Source organism: Gymnoscopelus microlampas (genome assembly GCF_963454915.1).
Source record: "Gymnoscopelus microlampas genome assembly, chromosome: 24".
Taxonomy (NCBI): Eukaryota; Metazoa; Chordata; class Actinopteri; order Myctophiformes; family Myctophidae; genus Gymnoscopelus; species Gymnoscopelus microlampas.
In genome coordinates, this window is record NC_139961.1 from 34,126,364 (window position 1) to 34,151,602 (window position 25,239).

Below are 25,239 nucleotides of genomic sequence, written 5' to 3' on the forward strand. Positions count from 1 at the left end.
ATACCTCAATCATTCTTCAATCATCAAATAATGATGTACCATATAACTTACTTGTAAATATCAATTAAATATCTCAATCATTCTTATGAAAAACATTGTACCGTTTATTACTTACTTGTAAATATCAATTTAATGCATAATAAATTGTCTAAAATGTTTAAATGTGTCTGTAATAATATTGTATCTTCAAGGTTTAAGGTTTCTTTATTGTTAAGTGTTGTGTACAGTTTCAAAAGAGTACAATTATTTTGTTAGACATTGTAGCAGCATTAATAGTAATAATAGTTAACATACAGTATTATAAACACAGCACAGTACAACAATAGAATATTCAGTAAATAGAATAGTTTAACCATTGTACTTTAAAGGTGTTTAAAGGTGATTTTTTATAAGAAATCTTGGGGTGATTTCTTGGTATGATCTCTGTTTCAACGTGTTTAAAGGGAAGTAATGTGTTAGTGTTATAAAGGGTGTTAAATGAGGCAAGGTATTGTGGAACAGTGGTGTAAAGTAATTAAGTACATTTACTCAAGTACTGTACTTAAGTACAATATTGAGGTATTTTTTACTTTACTGGAGTATTTCCAATTTTCAGTACTTTTACTTCTACTCCACTACATCTCAGAGGCAATTATACTTTTACTCCACTACAATTATTTTAACACTTTAGTTACTAATTACTTTGCAGATTTTTATTATTATTAAAAAACATTAACCACTTCAGCCGTATATACATTTTGGCCATTTGAAAATAGCCGATCTACAAGCTCACAATGCATGGCGATGCTACACATTGTGAGATTGTAGATCTGTTATTTTCTAAAGATTTTTATACATCTGAAAACTTGAAATGGGAGATTCTGCATTATATGCACTTTTACTTTTGCTACTTTAAGTAGTATATTTTGATGTTGATACTTTTGTACTTTTACTCAAGTACATTTTGAATACAGGACTTCTATTGTAACAGAGTACTTCTATATTGCAGTATTGATACTTTTACTTAAGTAAAACATATCAGTACTTTTTTCCACCACTGCACACACTATCATAGAAATGCATGTATGAGATCACTCAGACACTGAAATCCATGCCATATGAAAGAATATTGAGCATCTCCGAGTCTTTCTCTCTCACACACACAGTATAGAAAATACAAGCCAAACTGAACACATACACTACCTCACTCACGTAATCACATTTCATGGAGTTCAGGAAGAATTCTTCTCCTTTTAAATTACACTGTGTGTGGTGGACCATCACATTAAATATAACATAAAACCCACAATCAATCGGAAATCACTGTGGAATAAGTGTCATTCTCATAGCATAAAAAGGAAAAAAGAACAGATCAGATATCAAAATCAAACTTGTGAAATATATACATGATGCATGATATATACATAAGGTTGGGTTAGTTAATAACAGTGGGATGAGGCAGTAAATCGGAAGCAGTAATGTACATAAGGTGCATGGTTTAAGGAACAATCTATAAAATGAGGCAGTTAAAAGTTGCAGATTCCAGAAGTCCAGAATACCAGGCAGGCAGTGATGCAGCCAGTGGTGGTGGTAACTCTGTAGCTCACCACTCCAAAATTGTCATTTCGATATCATATGAAACTGAATAGCAAATCAGAGTTTGGTTTCAGCTTGATGTCTTTAACCTCAATCATTCCGATGACAAAGTTGTCCAAGTGTTGGTCTTTGACCAACGTGATCTGCAGCCTGTCGTCCACCATCTCCGCTGTTCAGTATCTGGCCAGTAACATTGGCATTTCACTTCCCCCCCTTCTAGTCCAGGGGCCAACACTGATATTTTCACAAATTGGTACCAGCTGAGGTGGCCGTAAAGTTTTTGTATTTTTGTATTCCTACATGTCTCTAGTTTATATTTTGGTATGATACATCTTCCAATTCAGTAGCTTAATGGCAGTTATCACTACCTACCAGCTAATGTATCCGGTAGGAGACACAAAGTAGAATCTTTGTGTCTCCTACCGGAAATACACCCGGGCATCAAATTATTGCGACAAAAACCAAAATATATCCATGTATTCAAGGCTTCATGGGGTGTGCAATTGATAACTTCTCAGATTGTTGGTGTTTGCAAAAAGACTGCTTTCCATAAGCTTGTAAAAGTTGACCCTCCTTCGGTCTAGGGTGGTCATAGCTGAATGGGTAGAGAGTCCCCCTGGGAAACTTAAAGGAGGAGTTCACCCAAAAAATGATTATTTTCTGTCAATTGCACACCCCATGAAGCCTTGAATACATGGATATATTTTGTTTTTTGTCGTTATAATTTGATGCCCGGGTGTATTTCCGGTAGGAGACACAAAGATTCTACTTTGTGTCTCCTACCGGATACATTAGCCGGTTTACAGTGATTACTGTCATTAAGCTACTGAATTGGAAGATGTATCATACCAAAATATAAACTAGAGATATGTAGGAATACAAAAATACCAAAAATGTACGGCCACCTTAGGTGGTACCAAAATCTGCCTTGGCCCCTGGACTATTCTACCTCTTGGGTCATCATGGCGATTATAATAGACTTCTGTTCCCAAACCATCTGCCAGAAGTCACCCAGAGTGATAGGTAGAGGTCCCTGGCAGGTGATGAACAAGACGTTCTCATCCTTCACTGGCATCTTGATGAAGTTGGCATTGATGTAGCCTCTATCCTTTCCAAGTACAACTAGAGTGGTATCAACTGTGAAAGAAAAGTAAACCAAAGAATGCTGTTTACTTACATGAACTATCTACCCTTGAATACACCAAAATTGAAAGAGGTTGTTTAAATGTGGCGGCTAGTGCTAGGCAACGATTACTCTCTTGGATGAAATCTCTTATTGTAATACATAATGAAAGCAGGAATTCTGTAATTGGCTTACAATGTTCTTGTAGCGATTCTTATTTTTGTTTTCCTTCGTCTGAACTATTAAACAGTCGTCCAGTGGCTGAAGATTTTGAAGATTCTGTCAAGAGGGCATATTAGAAAACAAAAACAACAAATTACATTCTGTATTCAGTTTATATAGAAAGTCAATGGCAATTATGTGTAGACTGAGAAGAGATTACCTCAAACTCCTGTAGAGGGTCATTTTGCTCCAGAAGTCCTCTCATTATGCAGACCACGGTGTTGAGTTTGGACCCTGTGTACTGGCCATCAGGAACCACCTTGACCAGGGGCAGGGAGGTCAGCTCATCTTCTGTGATGAGGGTCAAATAAATGCAACATTTTGAGAAGGATACTACAACACTCTATGATGGGTGTGTCAAAACATTTAGCACTACCAGATAAGGAACTTCATACCATTTTGTGGAGAGAATTTGAGAAGCAATATGTGTTTAATTGGTGGAGTTGTGCATTTTGAAAAATACCCCTGAGAGTTTTATATTGGGCTTTGCTCTTGGTTGAACCTTTTTGTATCTGGACAATGTGTGCAGATAATGTATAGAACAATGAGCAGAACAAATATCAAGTCTCACCATCTTCTCCCTGTCTGGAGTTCATGTTCTCGATGGGCAGCTCATACTTTAGTGGAGTACTTCCAATTTTCAATACTTGTACTTCTACTCCACTACATCTCAGAGGCAAATATTGTACCTTTTGCTTCACTACAATTATTTGAAAATGTTAGTATTTTCAGATGGGGGTCAGACTGGTCAGCGGCCAAATACTTAATTTGGGGGTAGAACCAATAGGCATAAATATCTATTGTCGCCTTTCATCCTTTGGTGCTTTTTTTTTTTTAAATGACTAGGAATGTTTTGTTTCAGCATAGAAAAGTGATATCCATCCTCTTTGGGTCCAGTACTAACCTTAGCAAGGCTGAGAGTTTCACGATCAAAGCAGGTGATGATGTTATCACAAGGAGGAAATTAAAAAATATATATCTTGGAGGCAAACCTCTCCGGTGATAAAATGGCCGAAAGAGAGTGATCAAAAAGGTCAACCAAAGAACACGCTTTTTGTATAGGATTGTCCGTCTAGTCAGTATGAATACTTTGAAGATTCTTGCAGGGGCCCTCATACAAGGTTATTACGATTATGCATGCTCCTCATGGTATCACAACACTAACAAGGCCTTAAAAACAAGGCTCCAAACATCCCAAAAACAAACTAGTAAGGCTACTTCTTGGCCTCAATCACAAAACCCATCTAACCCCTGCTCATTTTGCTAGGATTGGATGGCTTAGGGTTTAGGACAGAGTACAGCAACTTAGAATGGGCCTGGTCTTCAAGATACACCACAACATTGGGATCCCCCTGTATTTGTCAAAATACTTTCAAAACTTTAATGAAGTCCACGATCATAACATCAGAGGCAGCTCCACGAATCATGTTCAACCCAGATTTGGCTCAACAAAGGAATGAACTCGTTCTCATGCTATTCAACAAACATGTGGAATGCCCTACCAAAAGGAGTAAAGCAGTGTAAAACCCTACTCACTTAAGCTTAGTGCTTTATGAGTCTTCCAGTTTAGTAGACCTTGTATTGTGAATTTGTACTTGCATGTACTGTTGTTCTCTTACTAAATAAAGTACAATGAATCAATATGCTTTTCAGTAATTAATCAATTGTCTTGTGAATTAATTACTGAAAAGCATCGTTTTTTTTCTACAGCCAGTAGAGGTCAGTCTAATCTCACCTGATTGTCTGTTTTGGTTGATCCATGGTAGCTGGGAGGGAACTCGTTAAGATTTGGATCTTGGGGAGAATACCATAGGAGAATACCTATCTAATATTGCAGTTATTGCAAACAGACCACTAGGGGGGCAGCCCAACTCGTTATGAAAAGCATATGCCCATACCTAACACCATGCCAAAAATCCCTGTCAGAGCCAAATCTTAATGATTTTTGACGAGTTAACTTCCCTTTATGGTTGATCTCAGAGGTTGATCTCATCGAGGATCACGCCCACCCATGAGTGCGCACGCGCTCCTGGCCCACACACTTCCTGTGTAGTCCGGAAGCGGTGTGCCAGGGCGGAAGTGTTGTTTATTTGTTATTCTTCTTCTTTACTGTTTTGTTTTCCTTCTAAACGACGTTCACGCAACGGGCTTTGGTTCAGTTTGATCCGGGTGTCAAAAGATCAAGTTTCATATTGATCAATGATCGGGTTTCATATCGATACATCCACTGTTTGTGTTGTTTTAGGATATTTTCCCCTCAGCCTTTCATCATCATGGGAGCACAGCGCACAGAGAGAGACTGGATGGAGACAGGGGAACAAACCACCAAGGTAATAAACATTCAGTGGTGGAAAAAGTACTCACATTCTTTACTTAAGTAAAAGTAAATACTGCAGTATAGAAATAATCTGTTACAAGTAACTAGTAACTAAAGTTATAAAATAATTGTTGTGGAGTAAAAGTACAATATTTGCCTCTGAGATGTAGTGGAGTATAAGTAAAAATACTGCAATTTGGAAATACTCCAGTAAAGTAAAAAATTCTACTAAATTACAGTACTTGTAAATGTACTTAGTTACTTTACACCACTGACGTTATTATTATTGGTCATTACATCATAGACAGTGGACACATCACACATCAAACTCCTCATGCTCGGTTGTCTGTCTCTCTCAGCTGTCTCTCCTTCAGCTGTCTCCCTCTCAGCTGGCCTACTCTCTGTCTCTCATACACTGTCCCACGGCTCTCACAGCTTTCCTACTCTCTCTCTGCAAGGTCTTGCTGTCTGTTTCTCCTATACTGCTTAACTGTCCTACAAACATATGTGTGTGTGTGTGTGTGTGTGTGTGTGTGTGTGTGTGTGTGTGTGTGTGTGTGTGTGTGTGTGTGTTCTAGAACCCATGGAATCTGATGATAAAACACCGCCAGGTCCAGCGCCGTGGGCGACGCTCTCACATGACTGTCAGGTCAGCAAAACCGGGAAAGCATCTGTGTCATTTTAGCATTGGCTATTCAAAAATAGCAGATATGCAAGCTTGCAGCGTGTCACTTCGTGCCGCGCTGCGAGCTTGTACATCTGCTATTTTTTGAAGATTTTTGAAAAATCTTGTGAGAACTGCTGATTTAGAAGGCATTCGTAGAATGGCCTCAGGTCGATATATTATATATATATATACACACATATTTCACCCCGAAGGAAATCGAGTTACCAGGTTGGAACACAGATGCCTTGATGTCTTGTGTCATTGTGTGTGTTGTTGTTGTTTGTTCAGTTACACGGATCCAGTCATCTCCATGGACCTGTTGAGAGCAGTGATTCAGCCCAGCTTCAACCAGGACATCATGAATGTTTACAAGAAATATCTGCAGGTAGAGCCTGAACCATGACACATAATGTCGGAGAGTCCTAGACCAGTGATTTTCCTTTTTCATTTCGACGACCCCCAGGTTGATACGTATTACGCCACGGACCCCCATTTGATAATTTAAAAAAAATCTTATCCCCCCAGAGAATCTTCAGTGTTACAGAACCGTAAGGGTCCATTTGGACCCCTTGTGGTTCCTGGACATGACGTTAAGAAACAGTGTCCTGACCTAGAGATGACCGATAACCCATGTTTTGAATTATATGAAATATAACACACACACACACACACACACACACACACACACACGCTTAATGTGATATGATTGTTGTAGTGATATTGTTGTTTTGTGGCAGTTCTTTGAGAAAGCTGCGGGGAACGTGAAGGAGAACGTTGGAGATGAGGTTCACACTGATCATCTGATCAAAGACGCCTGCAGGAACCTTCTGGAACATGTATGTAACGTAACACCTGGAACCCCAGAAATGTAGAATAATAGGTATTTGTAGTTAACTCCACTTGGGGGCGCAGCGGGAGCAGTTAGGGCTTCCACACGAAGTTGGGGATAGACAGCGCTCTACCTCCTGAGACACAAATCACATGTAAGAAGGGGGGGGGGGGGGGCTCCACAGAAAAGAGTTTGGGAACCAATGCAATAAATCATTTGATCTTGAAATGGTGTTCAGTGGCACTTTCATTCATTGGAATACAAGCAGATCAGAATAAAAACCTGAATAAAAAAACAAATTGTTTTATACAGAACCATGTTGTCCGTAGACCTGTACACCTAAGCGGTATAATAGGGCCTTTAGATTCAGAATGTAGTACAAGCTTGAAAACATAGGACTGTCCAATAAATATTCAAAAATCTATTATCAATTGTAGGGGGGTATTTTTTTAACCAATTGTAAACATGTAAATGTGATTGAGAGCTGAGCACGTGTTCCCCACAGGGAACATTATAAGAGAAAAACTAACTCTATGTGACTCATTCTATAACTTGTTTTTTTGGAATAATTCTTCCATGCTTTCCATTGTTCTTTCCAGGCGAAGCAGCTTTTTCCAGAACCAGAGACCAAGACCTCCAGACCACCAGATATCGGCGTTAAGGTAGACAGACAGACAGACAGGCAGATATAGGCCTACTAAATATTAAAACATTGCCCTGTTCTCCAGAGGGATGGACAGACAGATAGATAAAGACCTACTGAATATTAAAACTTTGTCCTGTTCTCCAGAGGGCCAGACAGACAGACAGACAGACGGATGAAGACAGTCAGAGAGGAAGTCCAGTTCAAAAGAAGGTACGTGTGGACGTTACACCTCTCATCTCTATAAACTATTGGTTCATTTCTTAGTGATTATTCTATTGATTCTACATTTTCATTTAATATAATAATCAAGAGGCACGTTTTTATTTATCTATCTATCTTTTTATCTATCTATCTATCTATCTCTCTGTCTCTCTCTCTATCTCTCTCAAGGAATCGATACTTCAGCCCGCACAAATAGCTTATCTACTGACCTTATCATGTAGTATTGTATTCAGAATGTAGTACTGAACCTAGCCGATAGACGTGACTTAAACAAAATATATCTAATACCCCCCCATTTTATTTATTGAAATGTATCCATTTTCATTTTTATAATTGATTAAATTGATTAGTTTGATTAACTGTTGCACCTCTAATATATACAATATTTACAACATTGTAATGTGTATGTTGTGTTTCCAGAGGAAAGGTCGTCCAGCTGGTCAGACTGCTTCCCACGACAGACCCCCCTTCACAACCCCGTGAGTCTCCCTGCTAACTAGGGCTCCAACTAGCCATTATTTTCTTAGCAATGATCGTATTACGGTACTACATTTTCAGATTTATCAAATTGTTTTTATAAAAATGACATTTTTACACAAAATAAATTCTAATAGATTATTTTATAATCAACTAAATGGGTTGCATTTCATGTAAGAAAGTAATTGTTTTGTTTCTTCAGAGCCAAACCAAAGGCATCAGAATCTGTTAAGAGAGAAGGCCCAAAGGTAAACATTTCTACTGTCATCACATTACATGTAATCTGCTTTTTTTTAAATTAAATCTGATCACACTGAGACGGTTATTGTTGATAAATGAACACAGACAGGGCGACTAGACCCCGACGCAGATCTTGTTATTTAGTAGTTATTGTATTCATATGTCTTAGTGGGATCCATCCAGACTGATTGACAGCAGCACATTTGTCCTTGGATCTCGAGCTAACAAGTAAGTCCAACTACTACTACTATTACTACAACAACTACTACTACTGTAGTAATGCACGTTCTTATATTAGTACTACTACTGTAATAATACACATACTTACAGTATAGTAGTACTATTACTACTGTATTAATTAGGGATGCAACGTCTTGAATTGCATGGCTTTTAATGTTGTTTTATGCTTATGTTAAACACTTTGTATCACCATTGTTTATGAAATGTGTCATACAAATACACGTGTTATTGTTGTGGTTCATTTGAATATGATTTTAAACGTTTTGGTCTGCAGGGCGTTGGGGATGGGTGGGACTAGAGGACGAATCTACATCAAACATGCTGATCTGTTTAAGGTAAAATACACACACAATCACGCTCACACACACTATGGTGGCTGGATAATACGTTATTAGCAGCTTATATTTCCGTAATGACTCTGAACAACGGTCCATATAGTTTTTATCTACTTGGCCTGTGTCTCAGAGGAGGGCTGAGGACAGTTAAGAGGGTCGGAAGCACTCCGTTCGGCATCGTGTCTCACTACAACTCTTAGCTGTTCTACAATCCATGTTAAATCACTGCCTCTTGTGGTTTATTATTTTATTTAGACATTCCTGTTCTCTCAGGCCGTTGGTTAATGTGTGTGTGTGTGTGTGTGTGTGTGTGTGTGTGTGTGTGTGTGTGTACCAGTATGCAGCTGATGCTCAGGATAAACACTGGCTGGCAGAGGGGCAGCACATGAGAGCCACTGGAGGAAAGATGGTGAGTACTTCCTGTTTCTGTCTTTAATTCAGAAGAATGTTCAGATGTTTCCTTCAGATAACTTAATCGAACCTGAACCGCTCATGTACTGCTCTGGTATGTTGCTCTCTAGCTATAACTTTACATAGTGCTTCTAGCACATGTCTAACTTTGTAAATGTTACCTACAGCTAAGTAGCGTTACCTACTGTTTTTAACTAACTTATTTGCACTCTGTATGAACATAGTGCTTCTTATAAGTGCCCACTTTTGTAAATGTGCATTAACTGTAGTTCCTCCTTAGCCTGCATCTTGCTATTATATCAATGGGTACCGGCCTACTCGCGAACGATGCAAGTCGGGAGCGATGCAAGTTGAGGAATGTTTACATACCCGTTGTAGAGTACCCAGTGCGGTGCTCACTACCAAACGACTGATTGCCTATGGAGATACGGGATCCTTGACATCATCAAGAACTGCTGATGTCGTGTTGATGGAACGCACTGTTCCTCCTAGTTACAAACATACTAGTGCAACGACAGAGATCACCCTCCCTGCCCGGCTTCCCTCCTGTAAAATCAGCCAATTGTGTTTGTAGGAACACCAAGCCTTATGCACCACAGAGGATTCGAACTCCTACACTGACACTCTGTGTAGTGGTGGGCAGAAACCTTACCCATGCGCCACCCGAGCGCCTTGAATCAAACAACTTTCTTACTGGTGTGGTGAACATGCACAACAAACTCTGTCTGTCTTTCTGTAGGCTTATCTGCTGATAGAAGAAGACATTCAGGATCTATTTCGCTCTGATGAGTACAAGTAAGTCTGATCTGCACCTCCTGTATTCTCACTCTGTCTAAACCAGTGTTTCCAACATTCTCATGTTGAGGACCCCCAAATTGGTACGTAGTAGGCCCCGGACCCCTTTTGAAAAGATTCCTTGCCAGGGACCCCTATAAGAAAAGATCTTCGATTTCAATATAGATAGTGGTAGAATTCTGTACTATGTATAGAGAGAAGTAACAGTGTATCATATAAACATTTTTATAAGCTAACAATTTATTGTTGTGTATTGTTTTGTGTAATGTGTGTATTGTGTTTCAGGGACTGTCCTGAGTTGAAAATAGACGAACTGAAGCCGTTCTCTGTCCCTCCCTGGATGGTGGACAAGATGAAAAAAACCATGGAGGCCCAGCGCTCTGAGAACATGTGTAAAGAAGAAAAAGAAGAAAAGGCGTGCACAACAGCTAGTAGCTCGGAAAACAGTTTTACTGTGCAAAATGCATAGGCACACGTTTCGACCTAGGGCTGCAACAGTCAATCGAACTCGAAATTGAATCAGTTATTTAAATAAAATATATATTTATCGATAATTTATTTGAATAAAGAATAATTGATTTTGGGGGAGAAGGTTGAAATTTTGCTTTTAAAATTTTCAAAACCTTTTAAAAAATAGCAGATCTGCAAATCACGTGTTGAGTTTGTAGATCGGTTGGTAATCAGACTTATAAATTTAGTTGATTAGAAACAAATCTGTTAGAATTTTTCCTTATCGATTAATTTATAAATTGACAAAACAAATGATTTGACTAATCGAAAAAGTAATCAATACAATAATTGTTAAGAAAATTATCGATAGTTGCAGCCCTATTTCGACCAAACAATTTGGCCTTCATCTGGATGAAAATAACATGTGACCACCTCTGACCCCAATGTTCTGAGACCATGTGACCTCTGGCTGACCCACCAGGTCTGGTCACCATGTTCAGAAAACAAGTAAACATGGACTTCCATCTGTGATTTGATCAAGGTTACTGCAGGGAACAAACACATAGAAATCAATGTTTAGAAAATGACACGCATGAATAGAAACATTGATAACTCACAGATGTGAAGACTTATAAATACTTTCTGTTTTGCTGCCAGTCTTCACAATTCACAAAAACATTCCTCACATTTAAAGTCTCTGAAATGGACTCAGACCATGACGCAGCTATTTATCTTGCATATGTGGACACTCCGAAAGTTCTCTGACCCCTCTGAAGTGAACCTCAGGAGGTGGTCTGTGTACGGTCCGTTTCTTGTCCGCTTTGTGGTTCGTTTCACCCTTTGCCAGTATATTTTAGCCCATTAGGCTTGCCGTTGACAGATAGCGTGTGCCAACCCTAAATATTAACTATAGTGTGAACAGAACAGGGCCACATCAGAGCTGAAGTTGACCAGAAAGATAATCGAGTCCTCTTTCAAATGAACCGACAATGAACGCAAAAAGAACAGTCTTTTTTTCTGTTGGCCGACTTTAATTTGTTTAATGTAATCCAGTGGTTCTCAAAGTGGGGTCCAGGGACCCTCAGGGTTCCTGGTTTGAGGGGTTCAAAATGGACCTTTAAAGGACAAAGTCAGAGTTATGGGGGGTCTGAAAAGTTTGAGAACCACTGGTTTAGTCATTTTTAAACAAACTTTTAACACTGTAGGGAAAGAAATATTTGGTTGAATTTGATAGTCATAAAAATGCTTTTACATTGTGAATTGCTTATTAAAAATCAACATGAACACAGTTGAAGTCCTTTTTGTTTATAAAAGTTCTGTGTATTGTTGCTGGCTGGTAATGATTGACGTGAAACAGCAGTATTCTGTTAAGCCCGAAGAACTTCACGTCACGGATGTATAATAAATCATCGCTGTCAGGCAGAAACCTTGCATCTCCACATTTCAGTTTTTAAATTAAAGCTATATTAGCATATCTATTCAGACAGAATTATCTCCAAGGTTGAACAATGAAATGGAATTTGACTAAGATTTAACACGCCCACACTCTTACCGTGTGCTCAAATGGCATATGTTGAGTAGGCCTAAGCCTGGATCCGTCAGGATTTGTTGAGGCAAACAGACACTTTATATGTCTAAGATAGAAGTTTAATACATGATATCATGGGAGAAGTACCTTAAAACACAGGTCGTGGCAAAGTACTATAGTTCTCTGACCGAAAAGCGCTCAGACTATTATACATAAGATAAGCGAGGAAGTGCTTGTGTCATGAGACCAAGCTATATCCAAAAGAATAAATATCAGGCCTGTGCCATGGCATCTTTTTGATGTTCAGGCTAAGGCCAAATGGTTATCACAGAATGTAGAATATGTAATTAGTTAAGAATCTAGTAATTCTCTCATTACATTTTCCCTATGGCAATCCAAGTACTACCTACTAACAACTATGCCTAGAAACTCCCCTCCTGTTCAATTGGCTGCAAGCATGCAACGACTCACTATTGTATATCAGAATCAACTTTATTATATTGCATAACAATTGATAATCTTTCTAAAAAAGGCTGAAGATCGTATTTACACCAACATTGTCTTGTGAAGTAGTTTTATTTTGGGGAAATTTACTAAAGATGGCCACATCAAGCACCGTCTCTGCGAATCATACGCAAAGAGCGAGCGACTGAGATGAAGAGAGACAGGGAGATACAGTATATGGCTAGACAGTGAGAGATGGACAGAGATGCAATTTGATGTTATGTCACAGTATTAGAGGCAATATAGGGCATCCCATAAAAAAAGATCGAAGACAGCTTTTCATCCCTACATTGAGTCAGACATTACAAGTCAATTCATTACACAATGTATATCTACATCCCTTTTATAATGGGACATCAAAAATGGTGAAGCATTAAAATAAAAACGTGAAAAAGAGGCATACATCAATCAAAATAGGATACTTTCCATCAGGGTAACTTTCGCACAATTTGTGAGCTTTCACAAATAAGCCAGTGTTAAGTTGGATAGGTTTGCTCGCACGTGAAGACCACATGTCTAGACTGAGTGTGCTTCTGACCACTCCGTTTATAGTGGAAAGGGTTTGCTCATGTGTGCACAAAACGCTGGTCTCTCTTCAGATTAAGCAACAGACAGAAACTCATGTCACTGTAGTATAAAGGATTTTCTCCAAAGTGGGACACACACTGGCGATTCTTAGCTCACAGGAGTAATTTAACCCATTAAAACCAGGAGAGCATCTGTGTCATTTAGCTATACTTTAACCACTTTAACCATTATTTTATTTTGTACTTTGGCTGTTCAAAAATAGCAAATATACAAGCTCATAGCGCGTCACTTTGTGCCATGCTATACTTACTTAGGCCTTTAAATTCCATGAGGAACATAGGCCATTGATGAAACTCCTCCATCCCCTTCGGTCTTGTGCCCGCCGCTCCAGTTGTTGCCATGTTCATCTCCTGCTCTGTGGTTCTTCTCGTACCACGCTATGAGCTTGTAGATCTATTTTTGAAAAATCTTTTTAACTCAAATCTTTGCTTGTGGGGGTTCCTGGAACAAAACATTTTGAGATGGGGGTCCGTGGTCAAATACATATCATTTTGTGGGTCCTTAACGCGAAAAGATTTGAGCACCACTGATATAGCAATAAGTTAGGATTTAGAAGACATTTGTAGAATCGGCTTCAGGTCTTTAAACTATTGTCACACACTTTTCAGTGGAATGTTTTAGTGTGGACACGCTGGTGAAACCTTCTGAAACTGAAACCCTCATCACACCGGTTACAGTGTTAAGGTTTTCCTCCAGTGTTGACTCGCTAGTGTGGGAAATATTTTCCTCAAGTGTGCATATACTGGTGGTGCCTTTTCAGATTACCCGACTCATTGAAACTCATGTCACACCATTTACACTGGAAGGGTTTTTCTCCAGTGTGGAGACGCTGGTGTGTCTTCAGCAGACCTAACTGACTAAAGCTTTTGTCACACTGTTCACAGTGGAAAGGTTTTTCTCCGGTGTGAACGCGCATGTGTATCTTCAGGCAATCCATCCGACTGAAAGCTTTGCCACACTGTGTGCAATGGTAAGACTTTTTTCCAGTGTGGATACGCTCGTGTTTCCTCAAATTACTCTGGTCATTAAAAGACTTGCCACAATATTTACACTGGAAAGGTTGTTCTCCACTGTGGACAGGCTCGTGTCTTTTCAGGTCACCTACATGTCGGAAACTCTTGTCACACAATTTACAGGTGTGGGGTCTCTTCCCTGTGGAAGTCAGCTCGTGTGTTTTTACTTCTCCTGGTTGAGTTAAAGTTTCGGTAAGCTGTTGATGACTGTAAGAGCTTGTTTCATCTGTGTCTCCTTGTTTCTGGCTGGCTGCAGTGCTGGTGATTTGTTGACAGGCTGCTGAGGGGATCTGTCCATGCTTCAACATTTGGCAGTAAAGGTCACTGTGGCTTCTCTTCATGTGTTTGTGGAGAAAGTCCTGAGATGTGAAGGCGTAGAGACACTCGGGACAGGAGAAGGGCTGAGTCTGGGAAGACCCGGACCTCACAGCTGAGAGCAAGCGAGAAGAGAGGGAGAGGAAGAGAGAAGGGGAGAGACAGGTGAAAATGGTGAGCAGACAAATCGGAAAGCCTCCATCATCTGTCCAACAATTCTCCCGTTGTTAGGAGCACTATAGCTTCCTTGTTAATTATAATGAGGACAGGAATGTGTTTTGCATTTACCCCTAGTATCTACTGGCTAAGCTAACTGGCGATCTGTGCACAAGATACTTTCCTTCCCTCAGATAAACAAGGCAGACTTCATGTATTGAGCAAATGACTAAGGTATACATACAGAATCATCATACAAAATTAATTTTGTCAATTTTGTCGCTAGTACATGGGGACATGCATCCTACATTTTATGATCGCACATACTTCTGCGCATACAAGTACACTGACTGACTAATATCGATGTCATCTTTTTACAATTTTAACAACACGGGTATGGGTGTGATAAACAGATTATTGTCTGAGTATGGTGAGGACTGACAGTCCGCTGTTATTTACCATTTGTGTTTGCTTGTAGCGTCAGTCTCTTGAAAGTGGCATCTTTTTTGAGTTTTCTGCCTTTCTTCTGCTTGTGCGTCTGCTCTTTTGACCAGGATTCTAAGCCAGAGTACAACCAGTCAGAGTCGCTGCTGCTGTCGTCGTCTTCTGCGTCGTCCCACCACGTGTCAGAACCATAAATACTGTCCTTCTGGCTGCTGTATTGCTGCAGCGGCACCAGTGGCCAGAGAGCAAAGCCGAGTTTGGGAAGGACCACTGCTGCCTGCTTCATTTTAACCAGCAGCGAAGTGGAAGCTTCATCTATTTGTGGGAGTTTGGGAAGGACCACCGCTGCCTGCTTCATTTTCGACAGAAGTGATGTGGAAGCCTCGTCTATTTGTTGGTGTGTTTTGCCTAGTTGCCAAAAGGACCGCCTCAAAGATTCCATTGAAGTTTCCTTCATAGTACGTGAGTGTGCAGCTCCATCAGAGCTGGCCTTAGCCCGTTTGTTTGTCGTGTGATTCTTGTCAACTTTCATCTGGCGCTTCTTCGCCCCTGCCTGGGGTGCCACTTCTGCTCTTTGCTGGAAGCTGCTTAAATGTAAATCAGGCTCTTTGGTGCAGTAGTCAGGGACCCACTCCAAGATCTCTTCTAGGGCAGCGCTCTCCACAGTCTGACTCATCAGATTTAAACAGCTGGCTCGCAGAGCCATGAGGTTCCAGAACTCAGGGTCAAAGTACAAGTCCTTCTTCAGGACCTACAGAAAGACAGTAAAAGTTGTTGACCATTGATTTATTTAACAACATGTACAATTGCAATCAAGAGCCCAATAATGCACAGGGATTAGCAGGTTTCACACTAAACAGTGACATTGACACAAACAAACAGTAAATGACACATATTTGGTCATGATTTATTAAGCCATTACAATACCTGGAGCAACTCAAAGCGAACTTGGTTGCTGACAGGGCTGGCATCTGCATGGTACTCCTGGTCAGGCTGTGTGTAGAGCTGGAAGACCATCTTGTAAGCCTCCACAGTGTGTTCCAGGAAGTAGACCAGCAGAGCACAGGCTCTGCACATATCCAGGTCATTGGGAAATAGGCCAGCAATGGTCTTGTAGATCAGGGACTTGGTGCCGACATCACAGGGAAGGCAGGACTGAAGGGCCTTGGCACACAGCTCCACACAAAACTGGACCCCATCTTTGCCCAACTTAATAGACAAAATGAGAGTGTTGATTTTTAACTCTGAAATATGTAAAGTTGAGGAATACCAGTGAATTCTATAAACGTTTAATCAAATGAATTACTAAAACAGATGTCTTAAGTTCATGTCCACACAAAAAAAGTAGCTTCCTTCTTATATGAAAAATACTTCTATTCGTGTCTCACCTCTTCAAGAATGACTCTGATGAAAGGGAAGATTGAATTGACATTAGTGGCAGACAGCATCACCTGATGGCTCTCCTCAAGTAAAACTTCTTTGGAGGTTTTCAACCGCATATGTAGTTTACTCCATAGGAAGACAAGGTCACTGTAAGGCAAGGCAAGCACATTTCAAGAACAAGGCAATTCAAGGTGCTTTACATAACACATTAAGAATTGAGTCCACTGAGTATCACTGTCATGTTGGTGTGAATGGCACTTTAGTATCATTTGTGGATTTCTATTTACAGTCAAACCTACCACAAATGGTCCATGTCTCCTCTTCCGAGCTGCTGGGAGAGGAAGACTCTGGTGAGGGCCAGTAGTGAGTCATCCTTTTCCTCGTTCTCCATATTACAGATGATGCGAACAGCATCTTTGCCATTAAGATCAGCCACCTGAGGGGGGAAAAGGGTGCCATTACATCATTAAAGTTCCATTCAGGGCACACAAGCGTAGCTAATTGGAGGTGTAATCACTACAGTACTGTATGTCCCTGGTTCGATTCCTGCTGTGTTGCATGTCTTTCTACTCGTCCTGCATAAATAAGTTCCTAAAATACTCTTAACTCATTCACTGCCACTGACGTAAAAAACATTTTTTTCCAATTACCAAATCTGCCACTGACGTAAAAAAAATAATTTTGAAAAACGTCCAAATTTATATAGATCTCACCGTCCTTCATCTCTCAAAGTAATACATTTCATTGTAACACACCCGGATACGGAAATGACGTCAATCGAAGATTTCCGTTTCCGTCTGCCCCCTGTTTAAATCTTCCCCTTAAACTATATAACTTATCTCAGCTTCGTATTTCTTGTCCGTGCTCCGCTCAGACACGCTGTTTACAAACTTCTACTACTGGAGAATGGATTGTCACTGATTGAAAATTTGTTCTCGGCCACTCACACACCTACCCTGTGTGTCTACAAACAGTTGGACACGCGATCATGAGGGATGTACATCTGTGTGGCGAGCTGAAAAAGTGAGTGATCCGTGCAATTTTAACGAGAAATGGCTTGTTTACACTGGGCTGAATGAGAAGGGTTCCGAGACGATCGGAATGTTTGTTGTCTGGGCGTCGCACACACGTACCCTGTCTGTTTACAAACGATTGGACATGCGATCATAATTGCTGGCAGTGGGCAAACACAGCCAGAAATAAATCTGTCAGTGAATGAGCTAAGGTAGGGTAAGTGATTTACTTTGGTTAAAATAAGTGTTAAATAGCTCTATATTCTGATAGTACTCATTGCTATAGAGTGTTTGTTCAGTAAAAGGAGTCTCCCATGTCTCTCCAGCTCTTTATTAAACAGAAAATGCATTTTCAGTGCCCTCTCCTGATTGGCTTAAATGTTGTCACCTACCTGAAAATGTACTATATTCTGTTTACTAAAAAGCTGGAGAGACCCCTGTGACCGAACAAACACTCTGTAGCAATGATTACTATCAGAATATAGTACTTTAACCTTTTTAACCAAAAAATATAAATGACCCAAAAAAATCACTTACCCTACCTTTAACTACTAATAGTCTATATTCCATTCGGAGTGTGTTGGCAATAGGGCTGGGCTGGTTATTTTATAATTATGAGATTGACAGTCATAGACACATTCAAAAAGTTCAGTGTCATAATTGCAATTTATCTATTTAATGTTTATTCATGTGTAAGCTGCATGGCTGAAATTGCACATGTAACACAAATTATTAACACAATATCTAGAAATATACTATATTTAGATAAAATCTAAAAATTATACAGTCCTCCCCAATACACATCACACGTGCAGTGTACACATCATCTCTATACAACACAGTCACTCAGCCCACCTCTTTGTTCAGAAGGTCATGCTGGGAGGTTTTGTGAAGCCACGTGAGGTACACCTGGAGGAAGAAGTGATGTTGCCCTGCCGTGGGATGCTTAGAGCAGCACTTGGCCAGGGCCATGGCCTCGCTGACCCTCTCACAGGTCAACAGGTAGCGTATCCGCAGCTCCAACAACACCGGCAGCTGGGAGCCGATATATCTGTCCACTGTGGAGTCAAAGAGGAGAGACGTCAATTTAGTTTCATCATGGAGAGCTAATAAGGAACGAGTGTCACTTAAATTATACTAGAATGAGTCTTCGTCACAGTAGTGCAGATACATTGAAAACGAACGCAACAATGATACCCAACACCACACATGGTGCAGGAATAACGGAACTTCTCAGCTTCACATTTAATTGCAAGGCTCAAAGTTTGATTAGATGAACTCTGGGTGTTGCATGCATCCAAGTGTCCTTGGGTAAGATACTGAAGTCTAAACCCGACAAGCAGCTTAGCCCCTTGCATAGCTATCTCAGCAGCTGGCACGTGAAATTATGAGTCAATGAGAGGCAAACATTGTGAAGAGCACCGAGTAGTCAGAGTAAGCAATGCAACAGAATGACTTTTAACACACCACTGTGAAGCAATCTATCCCTATAACAATGATAATCGACTGGTTCTTTAGAACCGGACTCAAGAGCCACTCTGAAGGCCTAGCTGGGTTGTAAGGCCAGCTAGTCGTCCTGAATATGTAATCTGTGATTAACTGGGTTGTAAGGCCAGCCAATCTCCTGGTACTCGGGAGAGAGTTAAGATGTCTCTCGGAATCGCTCTGGAATGTGCCTATCTGAGAGGTTTCGAGCCTCTTCTTATAATGCTGGCTTGCGGTCCTGACATCACTATGATGATGTCAGATAGTGTCAGACGTCTCCCTATATGGAGCTGCCGATGTTAGTTATGGCCAAATATGGGATCAAGACTTCAGCCCTGGACGTGATGGCTATGTCTATACAAAGAGTTTCGGGGAAGGGTTCGCTGATGTCAGACTCCGTACAAATGGCACGTTTGGGTCTCTATGACGACTTTGCCGGTCTATTATCTCCATCTATGGGGATCTCCATATATAGGCTATTGCTGGCAACTATGCCCTGAATGTTTCCTAAGTATGCCCTGAATGTTTGTAACAATCCCCTTGTGGAATGAGGTAGCTGTCCTGTCCACATTGTGGAAGTACTGATAAACAGGATTTGTAAGATAATATATTTAACAGACTTGACTGTTCAGACGATGTTATAGTGTGTTCAAGTTAAAACCTCTATTTGTCGGATAACCCATTATTGATTGCACTGGGTTTTGGATACATCTTTTAAATGTGCAAAACTTATGAAAAGTACAGGTAATTCACACACAAGAACTTATTGACTCATTCCTCTAAATATGAAGCTTAATCTAGGACATTTCTGTACTAGCTGCAGTAGAATTTGAATAAGATACATTAACTAAATCTGCCATTAATAGTTGGTAGTGGGTTAGAGGATGGAACAGCCTGGGCAATTATCATTATTTTTTTTATTTATTTAGGAACAACTATTTAAGTGGAAAATATATTTACACACATTGAACATACAATAAAACAAATGCAAAAACGATGGTTGTTGATGGGAGTGTGTGGCAGGTATAAAATATGTTTTCACCATTACATACCTTCAGGCTGAGGTAATGTGGACTGTGTGAGGATGGCCTGCAGAGTGGAGTTCGCCCATGGCCCCCCATCTTGTAAGCAATTGCTTACCTGGAGCAAGTGAACATTCTGATGCCTCGCAAGGGACATATGACATTCCTGAAAAACAGTAGGGGAAAAAAAGAGAATAAATGGCAGCCTCTCACTTTGAAAAGCCCTACTCTATGTGGAACACATAACCGGCACCCAGACATCTGTAAAGACACAGGAATCAGGGGAGGGTGCAGTTGTGATTTATACTTACAGTAAGTTGCATTAATAAATATACAGTAATGTGCAATAGTGCTTTGAAGGAGCAACCATGACAGCTGCTGTCAAATCCCTTCACAGAAATGCATAATCAAGCTACATCAGAAAATGATTTGAAGCCTCACCTGGTATTTAACAGTGAAGTGTTTCAGTGGATCCTGATTGAAGTCATTCTTGTCAAAGAACAGTAAGAGCTCAAACACACTCCTGTGAGGGAACAGAACTCCTATCAATTACTGTTCGGGCAAGAAATGGATTCTTGACATTTGCATCCCATTTCCTAATAGTTGTAACAAAGTCCTCCACCAGGGTTACTTACAAGGCCAGACTGCTGAGCATGGAGAGCACATCATCACAGCCTACTGGAAACAGGTAAGGATCAAAGTTGCAAAGAGCAAGCTCAAGGATCCTGAGTTGAGGCAGTGGAGTCTGCCAGTGACATGTGTACTCCTCCACCAGCTAGGGAGAAAGGGAGAGCGATATGAACAAATTATAAGAATACTTAAAGTCAAGCCGACATACAGAAAGAGAAAGAAAGAGGCTGGATGGATTACAGTGTGAAATGTAATTAGAAATACAAACTCAAATGCTATGTAATATCTGCATTGTATGTGTACTGCTTGTATACAATTAATGCTGTAAAACGTATTTAAATTTAGAATTAAAAGAGTTTCAAATTGCAATTGTTATATTGTTTGGGGATATTCAAGTCTCATCACTTTAAACACATTTACTTCATTGGTGTTTCTCAGGACTGAAGTGTTTGACTTCCTGGTACATTTGATTGATTGAATACTTTATTAACAGTTTGCAAATAGTACAGTGGAACTATTATACACAATAACACAAAAAGCCCTGAGGGCTTGTTTCCATTGTGGTCCTGTGTATTCAATTCATAGAGACAGTTAAATACATACAATACAATTATATATATCTCATTCATGTTTCTGTGAGAAGTGTAATGCTCGTTATATCATCATTAGCATTCACATGGTATTAACCTCAAATATGCGCCAGCATTTAATCCACTACATATTTACTGAAAGTATATCCATAGTTGTTGCCCATAAACGACTTGGTGTCGTTTGTTGAACAAATGCTAAGCTAACCAGGCTAATGTTGGGCTAGCTAGCTGAACAGGTTAGTTGACTAATTGACCAGTAACGGTCATTAACAACTTATTGACAGTCATTTTGGTGACAGTGACACAACCCCCCATATGCTGCATTCAGTTATTGTTGTGATAAAACACCACATGCATGGAATATCTCATCAGTGAATTAGCTAAACGGCTAATGTTAATGACTTCTCCACGCGCGTGTGTGTGTGTGAGTACTAGGTACTGTAGCCCGACAACCGAACCCAAAAAAAAAAAAATTTAAAAGGGGGAAAGATTGAACACTTCCTTCTTTTGTCTAATGGAACAGCATAGTAAGCATGCTCACGCTACGTGGGGGGTCGTTAGCTCTGGTCCATAGCGTCAGGAGTTCTCCTTTAACGCTATGTTACTTTCGAGCCGTTGCCCGCACACCCGCGGTAGCGCAGGCTGCGTCTCTAGTAAAAAATAAAACATACACTTTCACTACTCAACAAAACAAAGACGTGTTTAAGACGTCGAAAGCCTACTTTCCTTAGTGGCAACACTCGGAGCCCGCCACCTCACGTCTAAAATACACGTTTTGACCAAAATGTAAAATAATCCACCGGATGGGGGAAATGTTTTAGTTACTCCACTGCGCCCTCTACAGATCTGATCAATGGATGTTTTTCTATTTACCAGATTGTTTCCATCCGGTGGATTATTTTACATTTTGGTCAAAAAGTGTATTTTAGACGTGAGGTGGGGGGCTCCGAGTGTTCCCACTAAGGAAAGTAGGCTTTCAACATCTTAAAGCCGTCTTTGTTTCGGTGAGTAGCCAAAGCGTATTTTTTATTTTGACTACAGACGAGAGGCTGCGCACAGTGCGCTACCACGGGTGTGCGGGCAACGGGTCTTAAGTAACATAGCGTTAAGGAGAACTCCTTCTGACTGTATGGACTAGAGCTAGGGGGTCGTTAGCCAACTGTCACTGGGGGAGGGGAAATTGTTCTCCTCCACAAGGTTTTTTTTTCCTTCTAGTTATTTAAAAGCTCTTGCCTTACCTTGCGAAAATCGGAAAAGAAGGTTTTGGAGTCCATCTGCACCGCGTGACCCGAGAAACCATCTTTAAACAAGCTCTGTAGTTGTTCCTCGAAGCCCTCCAAGTCGAGAAGAGCACCATGGAGAGCACTGCTTTCCTCCTCCTCCGCCATACTTACTGCTTGTATTGCTGGCTTGCAGTGTTGCCAGGTTTTGGGAGAGCTATAAGCCAGTGGTTCTCAACCTTTTCAGGCTGTACCCAAAAATAATCATATTTTAACTGGGGACCTCCCACCCTGATAAGCACTTGGAATTGTAGGAGTTGAGGCATTACATTTAGTTTGACTCAGTTCTGTTCCACAGATATACTGTGAATATAGCAGATCTACAAGCTCTCAAAAGAAAAGCTGTAGATCTGCTATTTTCACAATTTTTGCCTCTTTCCTATATTATTTTACAATTTGGCCAATGTTTGACCAGTTTTTATTGTAACTTTTCCTTTTTAGGTATTAAAAAGGTCTTAAAAGTCCTTAAATTGACACTTCACTGTCATCTGGGGAGAGGGGACCGACCCACAGGTTGAGAACCACTGATATAAGCAACCTGGTTTATGAAAACACGCCGTTTATGAAAAGGGGGGGGGGTCAAAATGAGGAATATTTTTGAAACATTTTAACAACACAAATCTGGTACGGGCCGGGGTTCCTGGCACAAATTTCAGATGGGGGTCCGTGGACAAATACACATTAATTTTTTTGGGGACGTGATAGTTTGATTTGTTTAAACAGGATTAGGCAGCACGCCCAAATAAACAACTACACTTTAGAAACAAGCCATAGTACTTTCTTGGGTTTATCCTTTTAGCATCCCTTTAACTGTACTTTGTGCTTTTAAAAAAAAATGTTAATAAAGTATTCAATCAATCAATCATATTTACAAGCAACTTTACAGAAAAATAAGCCCAAAGTCGCTTATAATAGGCAGACATGGCAACAATTCACTATCACACAGCACACTGAGCACAGACTGTACCTTTGTTTTAGTTTCTTAAATGTTTTTTAGTGGTGTGATGATTCTTTTTATGCGATTGCCTATTGTAGCACTTTAAGATTTTCACAAATGTAAAGTGCATTATAAATAAAATACATTATTATTACTAACCCAGTCTGAGTTGGTGTGAATCCTTCCCTACGGCCCATTATCAAGATCTTCTCCACAAAATGTTCAAGAATCCTGGCTGCAATGCATACATCCAACGCAATCTTATGTCGTCTTCAGCCTATACCTTTTCGGTCAGAAAAGTTTTTCTCAATTTTATTTTTTTGTATTATGACATTTATACGGAGCCCTCCAGTGGCCATTGAGGGGGATTTTTTTTATAAAGATTTATGCGTGGGAGCGCTTTAAAATTGACCGAAATTAACTAAACTAAACCCTTCACCTCCTTTATTCTTTTAAATCACTGTGCTGATACACAATTTCCACTAGTACAGTGCAGACGTGTTGGTTATTCTACTCGCAGCCGTTCTTCCCACACCTTCTCTACACAGTACTGCAGCAACATGAGCATCCATCCACACTCCTGACCTGACCTGAGCACGAGGAGCTCTCTTAATGCCTGACGTGACCCTATATTACGTACGTAATCCAGATATGTACAGTATATCCTTTCTGCCAATTCCCCCTTAAACATTAAACACACTGATGCATTGTCCTCCATCACCCCTTCTCTCTGTATCGTGTTAATCTTCTTGCTCCCCATACTCCTTTATCCATACTTTACCGTTACTCTGCCTCTATTGATATTGGCACGCCACTCATCACTCCCGTCCTACTTTTTCTCCGACAGACTTCCCAAACTCATGAAGATCACTGAAAAAGAAATCCCGTCATCGCTCTCATCCCTAGGCCACTAGATACTTTTCTTCTAAAATCGCTTTAACCAATACTAGCTAGTACTAGTTCATGAAGTAAATTAAATCGAAAAAACATTGACACACTTGACATGAGTCGGCTACCCCCTCTTCAGATGTGTATGTCTTTCCTCTATGGCTCAAAGCTCTGTACTATATAAATAGTACAGAGCTATAAGCCATGAGTGTCCCACGGCTTGGCTCACACAATATAAATCAGGCTTGTAAATGGTCTGCATTTCTTTCTTTTTTTATTTACTCCCAAGTGTTTTACAATGTGCATTACATATTCACCCATTCACACACCGACAACAGAGGAAACCATGCAAGGCACCAAACTGCGGATCGGGAGCAGTTAGGTGTTCATTGTCTTGCTCAAGGACACTTTGACCAGCAGCCAGGGGACGAGGAACCTTCCGACTCATTCACTGCTGCCCCATCTTATATAGCTCTTATGATTTATATCTACCTCTCTCCCTCTTCTTGGGTTCCTGCTGGGAAATCACCAATATATAACGCAACGACCTCCATGCAAAAGACTCCTGGTCAGCAACCCTCCTGGATACCTACACATTCCCCTCCCATTCAACCAACATTGTTTATTTCAATTAACGCCCAAACGTTCTCCATGGTTTGGTTGTTGTCGCGTGAAATAAACGAAAAACAAAGTGCTTTAAAATGTGCTTTGCATGTGTATCCTTTAGATTATTGACAAACCATTAAGAAACAAAAAGTTCAACAGTGAAAAATTAAATGTATTTTGGTATCCATATGAATTTGCTCTTGCATACAAATTGGCCTATTGCAGAACAGAAAAATAATCACCCATATTAGGCATAACATATGCCAAAATATACTGACAGTGGTTTGCTTTTGGAAGGCAGCATATGA

The 25,239-nt window shown here is 40.2% G+C and overlaps 2 protein-coding genes across 3 annotated transcripts; one reads left to right on the plus strand and one right to left on the minus strand.

Annotated features, from left to right (window-relative positions):
- Window positions 1–4,980: 4,980 nt before the first annotated feature.
- On the plus strand, window positions 4,981–11,849 carry LOC311040812 (deoxynucleotidyltransferase terminal-interacting protein 1-like). 2 transcript variants are annotated; one of them, XR_014600324.1, is made up of 14 exons: window positions 4,981–5,250; window positions 5,816–5,886; window positions 6,193–6,289; window positions 6,642–6,740; window positions 7,333–7,395; window positions 7,524–7,589; window positions 8,022–8,080; window positions 8,281–8,326; window positions 8,488–8,546; window positions 8,833–8,893; window positions 9,231–9,302; window positions 10,044–10,099; window positions 10,385–10,759; window positions 10,806–11,849. XR_014600324.1 is itself a non-coding variant. In XM_084051167.1 (13 exons), the coding sequence occupies exons 1-13, from the start codon at window positions 5,194–5,196 to the stop codon at window positions 10,566–10,568; spliced, it is 990 nt and encodes a 329-aa protein (XP_083907293.1). In that variant the 5' UTR covers window positions 4,981–5,193; the 3' UTR covers window positions 10,569–11,848. The 2 variants fall into 2 exon arrangements, 1 of the variants encoding a protein (XP_083907293.1); XM_084051167.1 differs by having other exon boundaries at window positions 10,385–11,848.
- Window positions 11,850–12,561: 712 nt separating this feature from the next.
- Window positions 12,562–22,609, minus strand: LOC311040459 (zinc finger protein 292-like). The gene is made up of 10 exons (XM_084050762.1): window positions 22,459–22,609; window positions 20,636–20,775; window positions 20,442–20,523; window positions 20,031–20,166; window positions 18,349–18,551; window positions 16,780–16,916; window positions 16,486–16,627; window positions 16,025–16,306; window positions 15,113–15,848; window positions 12,562–14,612 (listed from the first exon to the last, which is right to left on the minus strand). Exons 1-10 carry the CDS (start codon window positions 22,606–22,608, stop codon window positions 13,897–13,899), a joined length of 2,724 nt encoding a protein of 907 aa, XP_083906888.1. The 5' UTR covers window position 22,609; the 3' UTR covers window positions 12,562–13,896.
- Between the last annotated feature and the right edge of the window lie 2,630 nt (window positions 22,610–25,239).